The sequence below is a fragment of the Leptidea sinapis genome, chromosome 28, assembly GCF_905404315.1.
Source record: "Leptidea sinapis chromosome 28, ilLepSina1.1, whole genome shotgun sequence".
Taxonomy (NCBI): domain Eukaryota; kingdom Metazoa; phylum Arthropoda; class Insecta; order Lepidoptera; family Pieridae; genus Leptidea; species Leptidea sinapis.
Window position 1 is genome coordinate 7,331,513 of NC_066292.1, and position 22,997 is coordinate 7,354,509.

Genomic DNA, 22,997 nt, shown 5'->3' on the forward strand with positions numbered 1-22,997 from the left:
AATATTTCTATATTCTATTTTGATGATATGCTATGGGTAACTCCTAAAACGGTGGTGATATTTAATGATTGGGACCCCAGCTTGGTAAAAAAAAATATTAAAAGTTTAACATAATACTTGTGTTATAAATGCCCTGGTTGCATGTTTTTTTTATGGAAAAGGAGGAGCAATGAGCGTACGGGCCACCTGGTGTTAAGTGATCAACGCCGCCCACATTATCTTGCAACACCAGAAGAAACACAGGAGCGTTGCTAGCCTATAAGGAAGGTGTAAGCGCTTTTTTTGAAGGTACCCATATCGTATCGTCTCGGAAACACCACACAAGCACAACATAGAAGAAAGCTCCTTGAAAACCGCACTGTGGAGGACCGCCACACATCCGGATGGTGGGGTTGATATCCTAATTTGTGGCGTGTCTTGCGAAGGTGAAATTCGGCGGCAGGAATCAGGTGAAATAGCTCTTTAGAAAATTGTTTCAGACTCTTAAGATTTTTGCGATAAGAGGTATGAAGCCTGATCAGAGTTATAAGCGGAACGACATGTTGAGACATAAATGTTAAGTTTCATTTACTCAGTAATTTTATTACATACAGAGAATTGAATTCAATACAATTAGTGCACAAGGTACAACCCGTAAAGAGCTACACAAACAAATTTTAAAAATAAAATTTTATGAACGATATGGGACTCGAACGAACGTTTTTTGCGACTCGAGTGCCGCATCGTTCATAAAAATTTGTTTTCAATTTTTATTTGTGTATTAATCCTAGAAGTGAGGATTATCACATTAAAAAAACATAGTAGATCGTAAAGACGTACTCAGAGTCACCATTGCTGCTAGATACACATTATTGAAGCGATAGCTTTCTGGAGATAACAGTTATTACGATAAATTGTGAACAATAAATGGTCGTCATTAGGGTCGGTACGATAGCGTCACCCTCGCGGTTGACCCAATACGTCATACCTTACTCCGTGATATATAACTCAACTCATTAAAAACACAAATAAAAAAATTGTAATATAAACGTAATAGACTTATAGCAGTGGGCAGGGCACATAGTTCAACTGACAGATGGCCGTTGGGGGGGCTGTAACGTTCTTGAAAGGCGACTACGTACCGGAAGACGCAGTGCTGGTAGGCCCCCCACAAGATGAACCGCCGGAATACGTTGGATGAGGGCAGCGCAGGACTGATCGTAGTGGAAATCTTTGGGGGAGGCCTTTTTCCAGCAGTGGACGTCTTCCGGCTGATGATGATGATGAAGACTAGTAGCCACATAAAGTGTTCTTTATAGAGATTATAAAAGACAACTTCAGCCTAGCGAATTTCTCTAAGAAAAAAGCGATGAACTCGATTGTATGAAACGTGCAGTCATTGAAAGATTAACAGATGACGGCTATAATCTTATAAAAAAAGCAGATAGCCGGCTTATGTCAGATGACTGCTCGTTTCATACTAAAATTAATTTCAATTTTTACCAAGGCAGTACCGCCTCTTCTTACGTAGTTTTTACATCTTCTAACTTGGTTATCTTCAATGCTAGTAATGTTTCTCAATACCATAATATTAATGAATAAAAGTAGTAACAATTAGCTTGGAGCTCACTCACCTTGAAATGTCACAGAAACAATTCATGTAATTACGAAATAGTTTTTTAAAGGTTAATGAATACGTATCCGGTACTATGATAGGTCACATATTTAAGGGCTATATGAATGCTTTTTGCTTGAACGCTTCAAACATATCTGTTGGCTAGGAATTAGATCGGCTTCTAGTCAGTACCGACTTACGTGGTAGCTATGAACTCTCCGAATATATTTCACTGAGACACCACGGTGGCGCAACCAGTCGCCGCTACCAACAAAATTTATACAGCTCTATAGAGAGTTACTTGCCAGGTGTCTGTTTCGTTGCGCAACCAATTTGGTGGCGCGACCATCTCGGACGCGACATAACTCTGGTCTTGTCTTTATGGTGTCTAGTTTGGTATCTTACGATAGGTTGCACCACTGAAGTCCCGGTCATGTATAGCCCGAAGCGTTTATTTATATTATATTAAGCGTATTGAGGAGAGACCACCCAAAGTAGTTTTTTACTGATGTAAGAGGAGGGCAAATGAGTATACTAGCAAGTCTCCTGATGGTACTTGAAAACCACGTTAACTGCTCTCTCGTAACAATACAGGAATCACAAAAGCGCTGCCCACGTAGTAAGGCGTTGAATAAATTGTAAAGAAGTTTAGGAAATATAAAAAGAAAAATAGATTGATCGACGGGTGAGAATCAAACCGGGGGCTCCGTAGTGAAGGTCAGTGGGTTTTACGTGTTATATCCCCGGCGGACATTGTGACTTACACACAACTTGGTGTAATAGAATAGAAAATTGTAATTGAGGAAAAAAATGTGGGCCGTGGTTGTTACCTTGTACGTCCCCAGGTGCTCCACCACGCAAGGCAGGCTGGCATCCCGCCCCAGGGCCACCGTTACATTCGGGATAGGCTCGGCGAACCTCGGCTCCTCCGTCAACACTGAAACAAAACGCTGCCTTACTCTTATGTTCCACTCATCTCAATTAGTACTCATTAAAGTCATTTATTTTTGCAATATTGATTTGTAGACAATTATTTTAAATAAATCGCTAGCAACCGCATCGCAAATATAGAGGGTAGTATCCTTTTTCGGTATTTTAATAATAATTTCTTTAGTTTAATGTACAAAAGTAATTGATGTGGCAATTATAATTTATTCCCAGGATGTCTCATCTTTGGGTAACGTTATTTTAAACCTTATGTAAGTGACGAGGTACCCGGGTACCTTTAGCGTTTTCAAATTTAAAGAAAAGTATGTTTTATACCCTGTAGGTAGATGTGATTTTCTGAGAGCTCCTAGCTATTTATAAATTATATATTTTTTTATATTTTGATCCAATTAACTATTAACAATGTTTTGTGTAAACCAAAACATATTTAAAACTCATAATAGTGGGACAAGGTACTCGGTTACTTGGTTACCTTTTTTTTTATTTTAGTACGATTATGAAAAATGTATTTAGTAATTTCATACAAAAATGAAATAATTAACATTTTTTAAAATGTATTATTTCTATAAGAATAAAAAATTATTTTTTTATACAGGAATTTGCTCAGATCTCGAAGTTACGTGTTGGACGAGTTACTGCATGTTTATCATAAGCTAGTTTTCTGCAGCTAACTGCAGAAAAAAAAAGAAAATCTTGCACTAATGCAAGATTTTCTTGTTTTTCTTTGCTTGTGTTTCAGTTCTCTGCGTATGTAGCAATTTCTGACGACTGAAACACGCTCTGTTGTATCTCATCTAGTTTGACTAATAGAAGTTGTAGATCCAGAAGAAATCGACAGCCTTAGTTCTTGTCTAAGCACGTTCTGAATTGCAGATATCGTAATTTTTATGTGACACTGTTCCAGCTAGTGTCATATTCCACGAATTCAAGGAATGAGCCAGTTGAAGAGACGTAAAAAGTATCCGTAGTTACATTCAGTCCTGAACTGTTCTTAAGCCAGAATGCACTGTATTAGATCTCTCATACAGTGTATTCTCCAACATTTGTTTGACGATTGCCATCGCTTGACTTTCCTGTCCATTTGGGGGAAAGGATTTATTTGCATCACAACCCCAGGATTTTTTTTATGTTATAGTTTTCAGGTTTGATACTATATATTGAGTAAAGCGAGTCCGCCCACGATAACAATAATAGCTGTTCGTCAAAGGTAGGTAATACATTCACGTGGCTTGTAGATTTTATTCAAATTTGAAATAAAACCGGTCCGAATATCGTGTATAGCTGCTTAATCAGCTAGCATACGTCCAGGGCGCGTTACATCATTATCAAACCTATTCCCATTTGATTGTAAAGTAGATTGAAAGATGCAGCCCCGCCCCGTTGACTAGTTCCACCCTTAGTCTAAGTCCAAGTTTAGCATAATATTCAAAGTGTGTGTAACGTTCAGCTGTTGGCAATTGATACGCTCTGCCCATTACAATGCAGTGTCGCTCAGGATTCTTGGAAAACCCGAAAATTCTAAGCGGCACCACAATTACAATCACCTTAAGACATAAGTTGATAAGTCTCATTTGCCCAGTAATTTCGCTAGATACTGGGCCCATTCATGGCAGAAATAGACGCTGTGTCGTGCCCATAATCTAGCTCGCATCATGTGCAAAGGAGGCTCCCATTTTTGAAAATTATGGAGAGATTTTTTATATTCATAATTATAAACTATTTATTTCGTATCGTATTTGATGGATCGATGTTGTTTATATATTGTTGATTGGTTGTATATATTTTTATTTCCACGATATGATTTAAGACTAAAAATTTTACAATCTCTACTGTATTGTTTCCGATCACCCATGAAATTTCAAAACTATTTGACCTGGAAACTTGAATATTGACAAAAAGTAACGATGAAACTCGTGCAAAAACATTTCGTACAAAATATAATGAAATATTGTTTCGGCGAATCACAACTATTACTACGAACAGTTCGGGCCCTTACAAACAATATTTTTGTCTATGACAGCTAGATAGTTCTATTCCATAGACTAATAATAACGTATAGATGATCTGACAGCAACATAATGGGTGATCACTTTTGATCTGTCAATGTTTGCGTTAACTAGTGGTTTCAAATACAACATCACTGACCACACTGGACTGGCGCCTGTCAAAGTGCAAATCAAATCAAATCAAAATCACTTTATTCATGTAGGTCAAGGAAATGACACTTATGAATGTCAAAAAAATATTGAATCTACCGCTACTTCGTAAAGGGTTAAGCTAATGAGAAGAAGTAGCGAGAAACTCATTGCCACTCTTATAAATCCAGATTTACATTTTCATTGTTTTACAAATAATTTGAATTATAATATTATATTATATAAACTGATGAAACAAACATACTCAAAGTGCATGTGTGCCTGTTTGATATTCGCCATTTTGACGCTGTTGGCAATGTAGCAAGAGTCTGCGGTACTAAAACTAGTGATGACAACCTCAGCAAACATCGATAGATAGTGGGAAACTGTTTACAAAAAAAAATGTGTACTTTATTTCGTTGATTCTTGAGGTATAAATAACACGGAAGACGTACAATATTAATTCACTATGCAAAAATACTTCACAGTATTGTACGTTCCTTCGCAGCCATTTGTATTATACGTCAAAATTAGTTCTCTGGACGCTCGCGAGTGGCGCTTCAAACGGGCACATTAAATTTGCTGTCAAACATATGGTACAGTCTGTCCAGTGGTATTTATACAGGTCAGTGTACAACATGCTTAGGAGCTAATGTCAAGAATGGCTGACAGTTTACGACTTGTTAATCAAAATCCATTACAGTATAGATATGCTTTCCTTTTTTATCTTGCTGTATTTCTGTTAGAGACGTTATAATCTCTCGCATGCCTTGTTTGTCTAAACAGTAGTTTATTGTAAAACTGTATTCTATTCCAAACAGCATATATTTTTTAATGAAAATAAGGTACGAGACGAGCATGACGTTCAGCTGATGGTAATTGATACACCCTGCCCATTACAATGCAATGCCGCCCCACCCAAAAATTCTGTGTGGCACTACAACTGCGCTCGCAACTTTGAGACATAAGAGTTCAAGTCCCATTTGCCTAGTAATTTCATTAGCTACGGCGCCCTTCAGACGGAAACACAGTAATGCTTATACATATCATGTTATACAATATCAAGGCATCTCCGAATAGAACCGGTTAATATGGAGAACTGAAATGGGCCGATGATTAAAAGTACCACACGGCGAATACCAAAATTTAATTTCACCTGAGACGTATAACAAAAATAATCCCGTTGTGATCTCGTTAACAGGCTAACTTAGTTTAGTAAATTACACCAACTTTTCGAATAAAACGCGACTCAAAGGGTGAACAAGTTAATGAAGACAATATTTAGGAGGGCTTCAACTTCGGTAATTAAATCTCGCTGCTCATATCTGTGGTTCGAGGTGTCTTTGAACATCCGCGGCGCCTGTCGTGGAGACCAATCAGTGTGTCTGTTGCCGATAGTTTCACATTGTTATTCTAACTTATCTGACCTTTATTCGAAACTGGGAGTATATTTTACATTATGATTTTGAAGTTTAATAAGTATTATTATGAAATACATTAGTAATATATTCAAACAAAATAAATATTATAACTATATTTCTCTACAGCCATGCTTTAAATCCTCTATTAAAGATTCTAAAACAGATAGCTTATTGCCAACATTAAAACACCCAATGTCCTAATAACCATTACATCATCCAAACGAGTGTTGTAATGAAATTCAATACAACATTACAACACTCGTTTGGATGATGTAATGGTTACCTAGAACTGGCTTTTTTAATGTTAGCAGTAAGCTAACCATTTCAGAATCTTTAATAGAGGATTCATATTCTGGGTGTAGATATAGTATATAATTATATGCAACTGTTGATAATTAGGTAATAAAACTCTCATGTGATACTATTATCACACAACATGAACCAACATTCGTGTTTTAATACCCCTTATTATACAACAGTTTATTAAACAACATTACGGGGAAGCGTATCAAGAATACTAGCATTTCCTCATTGGATAGCTGGACTGATCCGTTGACCGAAATAGCTGCCAGTGCTTGGGTTGCTAGTAGCGCTATTGAAGCGAGAAGATAACACTTTGTACATTCTCCGTGCCTCTGGGCCCCACGGGCCAAGTGTCTCGACACCAACATAAATGATTTCAATAAGAATATATTGATTCTTTCAAGACTAAGAGCTATATAATTATTCGTGCCAGCCTCTCGAGTAACGATCGTCCAATTAAATTTAATATTATGTTAATATTAAAAATCCTGATGAAAATGTCTACTAGAGTTTCCTGCAGAACTGTTCCTGTTTTATCCGATCTATCAAAGAGGAGGTTATCAAGTCTTGTGTATATTTATCTTGGCATATTGAAGTTTTGTTGTGGGAACAAAAAACGAACGCGGCACATCATATCGATCACAATATGTCGATCAGTGAGAGTCTCGTGCGCCTGTTATTACACCACTATCAACATCCAACAGTGCACTATTTGGCAGAACTAAGTGATTCTGATATCAGTCAGCTTAATGTATGCAAAATACTAAAATTAAAAAAAACTAACGGGTTGCACGCCGGCAGTGCCGGTACAAGTAAAAACTTGTTCATCAACGTTGCATTTTTGAATATTTTGGAATGGTTAGGGAATACTTTAGCACGAATTGCTTTATTTATCTGTAAAACGACTACCACTAATCTGTTATCATTTATTGATTACACGACTGCAGGTATGGACGGATGTGGACAAGAAGTTGCTGTTTTCACCGATTTTAGTAAAGCATTTGACCGAATTGATCAGTACATACTATTACAGAAACTTCAATTTGCTGGAATACATGGAAATCTATTTAGATGGTTCACTTCTTACATTGAAAATTGGTCTCAACAAGTAGTTGTAAAATCCTATGCGTCTTCTTGGATTACTGTATATTCTGGAGTGCCACAAGGCTCATTACAAGGGCCACTTTTATTTAATATATTTATTAATGATGTAGGCGGTTGCAATCAACTTTCATCCATAATTTCAATGACTGTCTTACGAATTTTGGTCACGTGTCCTGACGCGAGTTTAACATTTTATACCAATCGCAAGAAAAGTGCTCAACGCCGCTAAAGAAGTTGTCACTTCAAAAACACATCCACAACTACCTCAGTGGTCGTTTGTTGTTGTGTAGTATAGGTAAAAGAGATAAATGATGGGGACAAAGATAAATCAATAAGTATGTTTTTTATGAATATAAGGGACGAGACGAGCAGGACGTTCAGCTGATGGCTTATATACACCCTACCCATTACAATGCAGTACCGCTCAGTATTCTTGAAAAACCGAATAATTCTGAGCGGAACTACAATTGCGCTCGTCGCTGTGAGACATAAGATGTTAAGTCTCATTTGCCCAGTAATTTCACTAGCTACGGCGCCCTTCAGACCGAAACACAGTAATGTTTACACATTACTGCTTCACGGCAGAAATAGGCGCAAAGGAGCCTCCCACTCCCCAAGTAAGTAAGTAAGATCTTTATTTACGTTACCTTGACATATAATGGTGATGATCTGTATGAGGCTGATGGCAAAACTCCTGAAGGGTCCCCGTCTTCCAGTCATCATGTCTGAGATCTCATAGTTCTTCAACTTATTCTTCTTCTGTATCCCATTGTAACCTATCAATTAAAACAACCATTATTTATTATGTCACAAGCATGTCCATCTCAGTGAGTCATACATCTTTGTGCTGTTTTGTGTCAAGACCTTTAGACCGTGGGTAGACCCCAGGCAAGGCGCAGAGAATGTAAATCAAAGCAAATCCAAATCACTTTATTCACGTAATTATTTTTTGTTTTTAAAGTGATAACCCTCACTCGAACGGTTAGCTCAATTAGCAGAGCACTGGCTCGGAATTCGAGTCCTTCGTTACATCGTTCATAAAATTTTGTTTTCAAATTTTATGTGTTTATTAATGCTAGAAGTGAGGGTTATCATTTTAAAAACATAACAAATTGTTAAGATTTACAAGAGCGTCAACTCAAGTCAATATCCTAATATGCAAATATTGGGGTTGAGCATGTTATCAACTGTAAAGTAGATCCTGTAGATGAAGCCACAACCTGAGAGTTGAACAACGCATACAAGATTTTATGACGATAAGTCACTCTAACCGTTCACTCAGTTGGCAGAGCACTTGTACGGAACGCCAAAGGTCGTGGGTTCGAGTCCGCATCGTTCATAAATTTTATTTTCAACTTTTATTTGTTTATTCATTTATTATCAAAGGCTTTACTGGATAAAAAAAATATAAAAAATATTTCACGCCTGTTTTACTAGATTTGGCTGTGTAGACATCGAGAAATCAATCGATTGGTAATCCTAATTATATGGTTGTGTGAATGCAAATACTCTTCATTGGCAAGACGAGCACAAAAAAGTATTATTTTTGAGCACTCGAATAAAAGGCGAGTGGTTATGATTTACTCTCATACAGCACTATTATTAAAAAAAATCTGACAGAACAAACTTAAATGCAACACATATTATTTAATATATAATTGAGTTCGATCTAAAGTAATCTTGATAAATTATCAACCAAAAATCGCCTCCCGAGTTCAATAAGTGCCCGATTAAGAAGTTAACATATAATTCCATGTAGTACAACGCAGAGCAGCCCGAATTGTAGGGGATCATTTGGCGTTACGTAGTGATGTCACTTCATTGTTTGTCTTCTACCGCATGAATCACGGGGAGTGTTCCGAAGAGCTGTTTCACTTGATTCCTGCCGCTGAATTCCACCTTCTGCCATCTGGATGAGTGGCGGTCTTCTCTAGTGCAGTTTTCAAGGAACTTTCTTCCACGTACTATAATGGTGTGGAATGAGCTTCCTTGTGCGGTGTTTTCGGGACGAAAAGCGCGTACACCTTCCTTAAACGTCTGTAACGCTCTTGTGATTCCTCTAGTGTTGTAAGAGAATGTGGGCGGCGGTGATTACTTAACACCAGGAGACGTATACGATCGTTTGTCCTCCTTTTCCATAAAAAAAATCCTTTCAACAACAACAAGACAACAGTACTATCAGACGAGTAGCATTTGCCGAGTAATATATTTAAAGCTTCTTTTATAAGAAGAGCAAAATATAAAAACGACGTGAATATTATAAGCTTTACAAATGCCGCGCTGTCGGATGTTGACACATTCAAATTTATAAAAAGGTAATAAGTGTCTAGCCGAATCGACTGTTGAATTTTTAGTCAATTTCTCCTTTGACACAATTGAATTTGATCTTCGGATAAATCAAATTTCTGGGCACGGAACGAGGGTGACTTCCGATCGCGAACAAGTTATAAGCGAATTTATAATATAAAGAGCATTCTATAAAAATATTACCATTCCAAAGTAAAGTTTTACATAAACTATTCGAAGATTAGCGTTAATATTGTTATTGTATTTAAGAATTATTATTATTATATTTTTTTTTGTATAATTTATATTGATAATTTGTTAAGGTACATGAAATTGTAATGAATTCGAAAATGCAGTGCTCATTTTTGTCTTCTATTTATAGCACAACGGTGTTATGATTTTTATTTTGTGAAAATAAGGGATGAGACGAGCAGGACAATCAGCTGTAGGTAATTGATAGGCCCTGCTCATTACAATGCAGTGCCGCTCAGGATTCTTGCAAAACTCAAAAACTCTGAGCGGCACAACAATTGCGCTCGTCACACGTGTTTAGTCTCATTTGCCCAGTCTTTTCACTAGCTACGGCGCCTTTCAGACCGAAACATAGTAATGCTTATACATTACTGCTTCACGGCAGAAATAGGCGCCGTTGTGGTACACACAACCTTGCCCGCATCCTGTGAAAAAGAGCCTCCCAGTGGTGTTTGTTGTTGTTGTTTTTTTAATTATTTATTTTTATTTGACTACCTGCATTACGTTCGTGGTTTTAATATTTCAACATACATAGTATCAATTTAGAAGTTAATAAGGCTTAAGCATACCATATTAAATTAAAATTGCAATCTTCCATATCTTGTACGGCATTTTGGCTACTTCAGAATGGCTCTCGGATCAATCGTTCAGAGGCCACTTAACGAGGCTTTGTTGCGAGTTCGTTTGTGGGCTATATCGGCCCACTTCACAAATTGTTCAAAATTTTATGAAGTAAAATATTATTGTACGAATTCTTTAATATTAATGAACAAGCTGAAATGCAATTTGGCCGTTATGGTCTGATTTGTTGGTCAATAAGTAGATATCAATGAAATAATTAGGAGTTTGAATTATTAATATATATTTTCCACATTAAAAACCATATCTGTCTGAGCTTTTTTAAATTGAAGGTTGGTATTTAAAACCTTACCTTCGGGGGGTTAATAATGCAATTAATTTACTAGTCTTTAGAATCAAATTTTTTACAGTAGTGATAGTGAGATTCTATATTTTAATATTTTTTTGGAAGTAATATAATATTATACCTTACAAAAGACAATACTAATTTCATTTTCGGGAAGCTCCCTAGAATCTTCTCGTCCTAAATACCACAGTGTCTGCAGACAAAGGTTTTTAACCAGTGTGTGTTGCCAGTGATAGCATACGCATACGTGTTCGCTAGCTATGACTCTAATGAGGAAGCTCATGGTCGATTAGAGGGAAATGTAGAGGGCTAAGCTATGCGAATCAGAAATGAGGAGATCCGTATAAGAACTAAAGACACCGACATGGCCCAGATAATTGCGAAATGGCAGTGAGCATGGCACATATCTAGTCGGACAGATGGCTGGTGGGGCAGTAAAGTCCACGAAAGGTGACCACATACTTGAAATCACAGTGTTGGTAGGCCCGCCACCAGATGGACAGATGATCCGTTCAAGATCAGCGGAATGGGTTGGATGAGGGCAGCTCAGGACCGTGTGTTGTGGAGGTCTTTGGGGGACTCTTTTGTTCAGCGTTGATTTTATTTTTTTAATAAACAGTGGTGGCAGTGGTGAGTATCAGGTAGTAAAGGTCAATTACTTTGCCGAATATATATATATTGTGGATACTGATATCAGGCTGATAATTTAACTAGTAAGTAATATCTTGCAGGCATGTCGGTACATCTTTTATACAATACACTGTCCATACTGGGCTGAAGGCTGTATCGATTGGTGCAGCTGCGCCCGACAGATTTAGATTGCTACCTACTGAAACTTTGTGCATTATTAATTTAAAGTCTGATGGGTTTCAGCTTTAATGTTTTGATGAAATCCTTCGATTGATTTATTATAGAGTTATATTTATTATTATATATATATAATATGTACAGTTACAGTATTTTTTCCTACAGCCATGTTCCCGACGGTAATTGTTTGTTAGGCTGTATGATGTCTTTGGGGTTTGACAGCCAGCCCCTAAGCGGCGGGACAGAATACCGGGTTTATTTCAAGTTTTCCTTCTCTAAGATCGGAGACGTCAAAAGCTTGATGATATTACGGACGTCAAAATACCTTAGTCGGCTTTTACGACGCCTCGGTAAGAGTGAGGGAGGTCTATTCTACTCTGCCGGATACCCCACGGCATTGGGGACGTTTTGAGAAAAGGAGAGGTCCGAAGCACCCGCAACCGGCGAGCATGTATGAAAAGAGTAATGAATGTAGAGGAAGCGCGTGAGGTGTGTAAGGATAGAAGCAAATGGCATTCTATTGTCTCTGCCTACCCCGACGGGAACAAGGCGTGAGTATGTGTGTGTGTGTGTGTGTGTGTATATATAATATGTATCTATCTACCAGTGAGTTGCTCCTTTTGCACAGGATGCCCGCTAGATTATGGGTACCACAACGGCGCCTATTTCTGCCATGAAGCAGTAATGTGTTAACATTATTGTATTTCAGTATGAAGGGCGTCGTAGCTAGTGAAATTACTGGGCAAATATACATCTTGTCGCAAGGTGACGAGCGTATTTGTAGTGCCGCTAAGAATATTTGGCGGTTTTCAAGAATCCTGAGACGTCCTACTCGTCTCGTCCCTTATTTTCATAAAAAAAATACCAATGTATAAACTTTGACTCTATATCAAAAGGTGGTGAAGTAATACTTAGTAATTTTGTAATGCCCTCAGTAAATACTAAACACATCAGAGCTTTCTTTCCGTCCATTTAAAAGTACTGTTACAATATTTTTATACAGTTTAAATTTTACTTTATTTATAGTAAATTCAAATTCAAATTCATTCATTTATTCAAAATAGAGAAAGAGAAAGAAAAGAAATTTAAAAACACTTCATTCAAAAACCTTGTTAATAATTAGTTTTAGTATTATAAGCTCAATATCATAGTCATTATTTTATGCGACTTATAATTAATTAAACTTTTATCGTATAATATATATATAATATACTGCAAAAACAGATTCAAAATCTACACAACATATTTTAAAATTTGAAACCAATATTGACGCTTCAGATTTTTATATGAATAATTTATAATTTTATCATTGCAATAGTCATCACACTACATTTATTATTATAAATTATAAATCCTTCATACATTACTTAGTTCACTTAATTCTACTTAATATTATTATACTAGAATAACAATACAAGTAATAGAACATACACGACATTTTTCTGGACAAACAACACCAAATATATCAAAATAATTTTCAAATATTCACAATGCTTTTGAAAATAATCGCACCACTAATCCCGTAGGATAAGTAGTGTTTCTAATAGTTAGTTAAAATATTTTATATTATTTTAGTTGTCACTAGCATTAAACTAGGCCGGGCCTGTATTTTAATACTAGTTACTTCCAGATATATTGTTTTTTACAGATTACTTCAATACATAAAAGCGTATATAAAAATTTAACTTATAGAAAAAAAACAGTTCCACGAGAAAATAAATAACATTTGTCTATCATACATATTACTGGTTAGTACTTGAGCGGTCAGTAATAAAATTGAGGGTATTCTTAAAAACATTTGGGTTGACTACAAAGACTGTTGACTTGGGCTATTTTCATATAATAATATAGTAAGGTATTATTGAGTGGGTTTATTTTGAACTTTTAAAGTAATAATGTATAATAAAGTATTAAAGATAATGAATTTTAAAGATAAATATATAAGGGTACATAATGGTTTCAAATTCCTCCATTTATAAATATCAACCGCACAGATGCCCCCTAGCTATATCGGTAGTCGGCCGGGCCGGAACGACAACCTTATAACAATATCCTAAAAGACCAATAGATGTATCTATTAAGAGGAAAACTCAGAATATTTTGTACAAATATTTTCATCGAAGCGTATCTCTGTTTGGCCAATCGAAATTAGATTCGATAACGGGCGAAGTGTTTGTTTCACCGCCGGCTCAATTCACAATTCTACTTCGTTTGTTCTCATTTATATTTTTATCGTCAACTTTTTGCTGCTCACCCTCACCTAATAGAGTTTTGACTTCGGCGGCAACGAACTGTTGTGATACCTGCAAACTTTATTTGTCATATTGACAAGAAGTTGCCTATAAATTTAAATAAATATTTTAGTAGTTATTAGCGCAAAGAACAGCATCTGTTAATAAGTGTTAAGTAATCTTGATGGTATCCACCATGTATGATGTTTAAAATTTTTGAGCATGGCTTAACAAATACTAAATATTTACCAGTGCGAGGCTCTTTTGCAAGGGATTCCGGCTAGATTATGGGTACCACAACGGCGAATATTTCAGCCATGAAGCAGAAATGTGTAATCATTATTGTGTTTCGGTCTGAAGGGAGCTGCAGCTATTGAAATTAATGGGCAAAAGAGACTTAATATCGTATGTCTCAAGATGAGTGTAGTTTTAGTGCCATTCTGAAATTTTAGGTCTTTCAAGAATCCTGAGCGGTGCTACATTGTAATGAGCAGGGCGTATCAGTTGCTGCTGGTATCGCCGCTTATTGTCATTAACCTGATGGTTGGTGACACGCCGGCCCTGTATTGTGATGGCAAACAAGAACGAGCAGGGCTGGTGCTCAAGATTCATAATAAACACAAGACTCTGATCGGGATTGCGCTCATCTTGAGGAAGAAAAAGTTAAGTGAGTCTCAGTAGCCCAGAAATATCACCAGCTACTGCGTAATAAGAAACGCGGCTGTGTTACCCATATATGTATTATGTGTTATTTAACTGGCATCCTATCAGTGTTAAGGCATTTATTTTCACAGAATTGATTCCTTTAGAATTCTTTTTGATGTCATTTCTAATACTACTACTGATTTGAAAACAAATGGGGCTCTGAGAGAAAAGAAGCGGTCCAAAAAACTCTCCCAGTAATCTTTTTTATTTATTATTTGTTATTGCTATAGACTAGTCATAATCTAGTCCCAGGCTGTCCGATCACTTAGATATTCAGCTGTGGAGTAGTAAGACTTTCGACAGAGCCATATTTTAATAAAACATTTAAATTTAATTATAGATAATGCCTGAATAGTGTCTAGGACTTTATTATAAAAGTGTATACATTTACTCTTAAAGCTATTATGTATCTTATGAAGCCTACTAGAATTAGTAACAAGCAATCCCTTATTTCTAGTGTTATAATAATGAAAATGAAGTATATCACTTGTTAAATCAAAGCCCTGTAAACTTATTAATTAATGTGATATTTTATCGCTTAAAACTGTAGTTAATCCGTGTAAATATCTTAAATAAATAAGACTGCGTAGAAAATTTATATTAGTAAATTTAAATTGCCCCGTCACACAAACATATTATGAGTAGCACTTACTGATAATATAAGTAATTGATATAAACTGATAGTTACTATAAGCATGAAACGAAAAATGCGTTTAAATAATCCAAACTCGTCAAAAAAGGCTCAACACTTCCAAAGTATCCGTGGAGGTGCGGAGGTTTCTGCTGAACTGATGACGTTTCGTAGCAACAAATTATACAGAATATAGTCCATTAAATACTTTTTACATTAAATACTTTTTCAATGCACCATATTGGTTATTTTTAGAAAGTATGTTCGGCATAATACGTATTTTTCACTATAAACTAGATCCTTAAGAATCTTAACGAATAAAATCTTCAAAATAAATAATCATTTTAACTGTAGCATCTCTACTTATTCTTGATAATGTTATGTATGTACCCTATGTACATATGGAATTTGAATAGACACATATATGAATTTGCTAGAAACTGTCCCAAATTAGGCATATATAGCCTGTGTCATTGGTTGCAAGACTAAGAATATTTAATACAATAACTTACTTACTTAAACATATATGAATACACATAAACATCCATGACTCGGAAACAAATATCCATATTCATCATATAAATGCTTCCACCTACCGGGATAGGAACCCGAGATCTCTAGTAGGTAGGATCGCTAACAACTCGGCTATACAGTAAATTATATTTGTTATGCCTACTACTCGGTTAAGTTGAGTTAGTAAGTCTTTTGTTAGACGTATGCCTTAACAACATGATCCCAGAAAATGTACATACAAATTAATTCTGTTAAATAAAATAAATATAAATGTTAAAAACGATTGTCGTAACATTCATTAAAAGATAAAAGACTTTCGTAATGATACCACGTTTGGGAATGGAGTGACCGCCCTCAGGCTATTAAATAATAAATTTTATAGTACCATATTGCAACAATATTTTTGTGAAATAAAAAAAGCCCGTTGAGTTTATTGCCCCCGTTTTTCTCAGGCCTGAGGTTTACTATTTCGAATGGGTGGTAGTTTTTGATGTTCATTAAGTAGTGATTTAAATCCTATTATGAATTTGAATAATTTTTATGTATCGGAAGAGTCATCAGATTTATTATTTTTGAGACTTAAAAAGTGCATGATATCTTGTTAATTTGCCACAGTACTCGTTTATTATTATATTTTACTATATATTTTATAATTGTAAAATTATTTATTTCCTTGTTTGCGAAGAATAAATTATTTATTGAACAAAATTATTCATTTTTGTATACTTACATAATATGTGAGAATACTTTTTTATTTTTACCTGAAAATTTTATTTTCTTCACATTTTACTATATATTTTATATTTATAAATATTTTATTTCCTTGTTTGCAAATTGTTCATTTTTGTATACTTATATAATATGTGAGAGTACTTTTTTATTTTTACCTGAAAAGTCACATTTTGTATAAGTAACTAGCTGACCCGACAGACTTTGTTTTATACATAATAAAAAAAATATACTGTTTTTTAATGAATTTGTCAATAATATTTTATAACATTAACAATTATTTCGTAAAATATGCTCCCTTTTGTTATAATGATATTGTAACACTGCAGAAATGCGTTAATAAATTATCTCATTATGGGCTCCAAATCGAAATAAAAACTAACCTATCTCTCAAGTTTGACTAAACTGCACTCCATGAAGTAATCCCCATTAAAATTCGTTCATTAGTTTAGGAGTTCACAGGAAACAAAAATAAGGACACTGGATTTATATATATAAGGAATTATAAAGTATACACGTTATTTATTTAATATTATTTGTATATATTATAAATGAATTAGTAGTCTTGACAGTTTTAATACATTTTTAAATGTAAGGGTGTACTTCCAAAGATCAGAATGAAAAAGGTTAGACATTAAAGTGAAGAGTTGGGGCTGTATCCCGGTTGTAGTCTGCAAAGGCAAAGGTTAATTACACCTTCTGATGAGAGCTTTTTGCTTATCTCATGCTGAAAACCACTTAATTGACTTTGGATACTTTGTTGAGGGTAAAATACTCTGCTATGATCGCGAAATTGTTTAAAAATGTTTCCAAGTTGCTGTTAATCCGTGCGTGAGCTAGTGATGCAAACTTTCCGTTATAAATTATGGGGTATTGTGTTATTATTTAAGTTTGAATTAATAAATCAATAGAAATAATTTAACTTTAACGCTTATAAATAATTGAAAAGGCAACCATTCAACAAAATAAACACGGTCCAAGGTTCGGGACAGAATTATTTAAACAAACGCCATAATACCTTTACGTCTTCGTTTGATGTCGACTCAAAATAACAAAATAAACATGAATTTTTCATCCCCAAGCAAACCTTGTATTTTCCGAGTCGGAGAGCACTCCTTCTAATACCCATTTACCCCGCCTTTTCCACAATTACCCTTGCAAACAGAGGCATTTCACGAAAAAGGAGAGACGTATAAAAAATTATCGTCACTCTGCTTGTGCAAATAAAAAGTAAATCGTAAGTAATTTTTCTTTACTTTTACAGGCAGGAGCAATAAAAACGCGCCAAGTTGAGGACAATTGTCCATATATCATATAGCTCCCTAGTTGTGGGGTGGCGTGGCTCTAGGGGGGCCGGTGGGGGTCAAATGTGAGTTAAAATGACCAAAATAAGGTGAGAGATATAAATCTATGTAAGTTTTGTATTATTTTGTCCACATATTAATATGTTTAGATTAGACAGGTTTGAGAAACTTTCGAGACAGGTTCACTGATGTGGCTGCTAATCTCAACTAATATTATAAAGAGGAAACATTTGTGTTTTTGTATGTATGTTTGTAATGTTTTCCCACAAAAACTACTGGACTATATTCATTAATTCCTTAACATTAGAAAGCCGCATCTTCACTGAGTGACATAAACTATAATATTAGATTAAAAAAATAAGGATCACTGATAAAAATTCAATAACATAACACAAGGTGTGAAAAAAATAGTCTATAAAATCTGTCATCACGTGCGCTGTGGAAACTATTGATGATAGAACAAAAAATGTTCTACTGAATTTTAGAACGTATCAATATCTACAAAAAAGTCTGCGATACCATATTATGTACAACTACTGTTGTTATGCCACAATAACTACTTTTTTACATTTTAAAAGTTCATATAAGTGCCGACAATAATCAAACCCTATTATTCATACCTCTGTTATAATCCTTATTCCATTATTTCATTAAATACCGTTACAATACGTGTAAAATACTTTAAAAATTACTAGCTGACCCGGCAAACGTTGTTTTGCCATATAAAGTATAATTCACGCGATAGTTTTATAAGTAATAAAATATTGCCTATATTATAGCCTGTACATCATTTTGTTCTATTGTCAATAGTTTTTGCAGCGCACGCAAAAATAGGTTTTCGATTTTACACCTTGTGTTACAAAATAGCAATTTTATTACGGATCCCTAATTTTGAAAAAAAAAACATAGCCTATAGCCTTCCTCGATAAATGGACTACCCAACACTGAAAGAATCATTCAAATCGAACCAGTAGTACCAGAGATTAGCGCGTTCAAACAAACAAACACTGCAGCTTTATAATATTAGTATAGATTAAAATCAGACATTAAATTAAAAAGATATAACGAATTAAAAAATGTCAATCTAAAGAAAACAAAAATAAATCTATAGTCCGACTTAGTAGACTTTCCACTACCACGAGATCGCTATTAATAATAATAATAATTTTTAATACAAATATAATAAAATCAAAAAGTTCTTAATTTTTAGGTGTTATAAGGCAATATAATTATAAATATTCAACTTGTACTCTCAAAGATAAACCCGTGCTGAGGCATCTCGCGACCCTAACGACACGATCATGTCTAACAAAATTAATTTACCTCTAAAGGTTTGATATAACGAGATGATGCAAAATACACCAAGTCATGGCCCTTATTACCCGACCTCTAATCGTATTAGACGCCTCAATCGCCTCAATATTCACCTCTTTTCAAAAATTGAGAATTCAATAAGCGATCTACTCTATGAGGAAAATTCAATAATATGACAATTTGCGATGTTTATTTATTTTTCAAATTGAGTTTATGTTATAGTAATTAGGATTTGCAAATCAACAAACCAAGGATATATATATATACTGATATTTATATTGATAACCATAATATGCTTATCTATATATATAAGAGATTTCCACGTATATAGACACTCATAACGATATCTCTGGAACCATTAGAGCTAAAGACTTGAAATTTGGTAGGAATATTCTTTTCACCGAGTGGAGGTCGGCTAAGAACGGATTTTACGAAATTCTACCCGCACGAGTTTTTTTTTTTATAGTGAACAGAACAACGTCTGTCGGCTAGTACTCTAATATGATGGTAATATTATATAAGTATTATCTTAATAGCTACATACCACTTTAGTATTCGCAATAATTACTGTTTGTGTGTTTTTAAGGTTCCGTAGCCAAACGGAACCCTTTACGTATTTGTCATGTCTGTCTGTCTGTCCGTCCGTATGTCACAGCCACTTTTTTCCGAAAGTATAAGAACTATACTGTTGAAACTTGGTAAGTAGATGTATTCTGTGCATTAAGATTTTCACGTAACAAAAAGAAAAAAAAAAACTATAAATTTCGTGAGTTTCAGTTCTAAGTATGGGGAATACTTAGAACTGAAACTCAAAAAAATTTTTTTCATCAAACCCATACGTGTTTCATCTATATGTCTATAGGTCTTCAAAAATGATATGGAGGTTTCTAATATAATTTTTTTCAATACTGATAGCTTACGCGGGGACACTTTCAAAGTGATAAAAAGTGTTTGCCTGCAATCCTGTAACTTCTTGAATAAGAGAATAAAAATACTTAAAAAAGATATATGACCATGCAAACTACCAAAATAGGTTTTGAACGAGTAAGTAGTTTCTTTTTTAATTAAAAAAATTACACTATTATTAAAACATCGATCAAAGTTACAACAAACTACAAGAACTTTTATATTATGTTACTTGATGCTACGGAACCCTTCATGTGCGAGACCAACTTGCACTTGGCCGTTTTTTTATTAGATTAATGAAAATAGGTTTTTGAAAACTGCACTACTATTAATAACATTAGTTCTATCAAGATAAATATTATGGTAAGTACTTTTTTTTTCTGAAAATAAAGGACGAGACGAGCAGGACGTTCAGCTGATGGTGATTGATACACCCTGCCCATTACAATGCAGTACCGCTCAGGATTCTTAAAAATCCCAAAAAATTATGACAATATGCTAAGTCTCATTTGCCCAGCCCTCGAGACCGAAAGATAACAATGTTTACACATTGCAGTAATGTTGCTGCAATTAATGCAGCATTCACGGCAGAAATAGGCGCCTTTGTGGTACTCATAATCTAGCTGGCATCCTGTGCAAAGGAGCCCCCCACTACTTGTACCTACTGTCTCTAAAATGAACAATTTTAAAATATCTACTCCACATAGTTACAAATAAATGTTTGCATGTTATTGCTACTCTATGGCGTAATATTTATCGTCGAGTTTTAAAGTATCCATATATTATGCGACTTCATTAAGAGAATTTCAAAAATTATTTGCTTCATAACCTTTTCCACTCGACATTATATCTGGTCCCTGGGTTATTATTGATTTTATTTAATTTGTTTATTTACATCACTTTGATCGATAACTGGCTTCCATCAAGACTTTAATGGTGATGTCTAATTGAGGGCCCTCAATAACAATAATTGCTCATTGCAGCAGGCAGGCGTCACTTGAAATATAAAACGTCTGCAGTGCCCGTCCGCAGTCTCAACAATATTTCATGTTCCACACAATACCGGGGCCGGGGGGCCTTTATTGCCAACAATTTTAGCTTAAACAGATTTATACAAGCAACTATTACCAAAGGGTCTTTTAAAAAATTTCATTTCAGTTTTAATAGTCATTAATATTAGTGCTTAAATGTCACTGCTTGTGGCGGCGACATGGGACGGGTCGTCCCCTTCCCTAAAATATGGTTGAGGGAGGCGATGGCTGGCTCATGCGTCATGCTCGTGAACGGGCGCTGCTTGTGGTGGCGGGATGATCCTGTTGCCGGGGACTCGGTTTCAGATTCTTTAAAGTTATTGTGTATACATATATATGTATGGATATATACACGTTTATTTATTTATAATCGCTTATAAAATGCTCACAGAATACCTTTATTGATTTATGGTGTATGTGGATGATGCAGCTACTGTACTCAATAACTTTTAATTAATTTACATTTATTTTTTTTTACTTACTCGTGTAAGACATTGACTATTTGACGTTTGAGTGTATTTGTTGCATCATTTTATATTTTACATATTATATTGTAATTGAAATGATCTGTAAATCTTGATATAAAAGAGTGGCAATGAGTTTCTTGCTACTTCTTCTCATTAGCTCAACCCTTTACGAAGTAGCGGTAGATTCAATAAGAAAAATATTTTATTTCATTTGACATTCATAAGTGTCATTTTCGAGACCTACTTGAATAAACCGATTTTGATTTGATTTGATTTGATTTGATTTATTAGGGTAATAACTCTACGACATTTAATACTCTATATTATTCTCCTAACGATACTGAATATTAGGTTTCGTTACCAGCGGAAACAATAACTGTTTTTGAGTATATTACGATCAAAATAGCCAGGTGCACTATCGAGATCGAATCAGAAATGAGATCCGTAGGAGAACCAAATTCACCGCATAGCCTAACTGATTGCGAAACTGAAGTGGCGGTGGGCGGGGCACATAGTTCAACGGACAGATGGCCGTTGGGGCAGAAAAGTCCTCGATCGGCGATTACGTACGCATTGTTGGTAGGCCCCCGTAGGCCCCTAACATGAACCGACAATCTGGTCAAGATCGCCGGAATACTAAATCATCTAATGATGAGGGCAGCGCAGGACCGTTACTCTTGGAGATATTTGGGGGAAGCCTTTGTCTAGCAGTGGACGTCTTCCGGCTGATGATGAGCCAGGTAGAAAAAATGTACAATTACCTGAACACTAAATTAATTTCAATTTACTTTTCCGCACAAGTATTACTAAGACTGAATTATGAACTAATCACCAACTTTCAGTTTAAACAAATTTCGGCAGTAAATAACTCTTTTGGTGCAGAATTATCTGATGAAATTCGAGTAGAAATACCTTGCAGCGTTTAATCAAGACGATGTCGAGTTGCGACAGTAATATGTCGTGACCCGGGGCGCGCTTGTATAGAAACTGATGGAGATACTGCGCAGTTCCTAAACAATTTACTAAATAGATGTAAAATAAACTGAGTTTTGCATGAACTATTTCGATGAAACATTAACATTTTCTTATTAAAAACTGAGTCAAATTTTTATTTTAAAACCACTCACTGGCTGGCAGCTCAAAATAGCTTTTCCAGCGTAACACGCGTAACTACAGAGTAAGGATTCTACTCTAATAATATTTATAATTATTTGAGTAATGGCGCAAACGGCGCCTATTTCTGCCGTGTAGCAGTAATGTGTAAGCATTCCAGGACGATAAGAAATGGGTACCTTCATAAAAAGTACGAAGTAATGAAAGGTGGTACGGGTCACCTGGTGTTAAGTGATCACCGCCGCTTGTTAATAAATCGCCAATATAAGGTTGGTATA

General features: G+C 35.2%; 1 protein-coding gene across 2 annotated transcripts in view; it reads right to left on the bottom strand.

The window, feature by feature from the left end:
* Nucleotides 1-22,997, bottom strand: part of LOC126972984 (lachesin-like) — a 110,501-nt gene that overhangs the window by 75,315 nt on the left and 12,189 nt on the right. For both annotated transcript variants that reach the window (XM_050820099.1, XM_050820098.1), the window contains exons 2-3: nt 8,153-8,281; nt 2,425-2,531 (exon numbers count right to left, since the gene is read on the bottom strand). In XM_050820099.1, coding sequence (XP_050676056.1) covers nt 2,425-2,531; nt 8,153-8,228 — 183 coding nt within the window. In that variant the 5' untranslated portion in view covers nt 8,229-8,281. The remainder of the gene's footprint in view (nt 1-2,424; nt 2,532-8,152; nt 8,282-22,997) is intronic.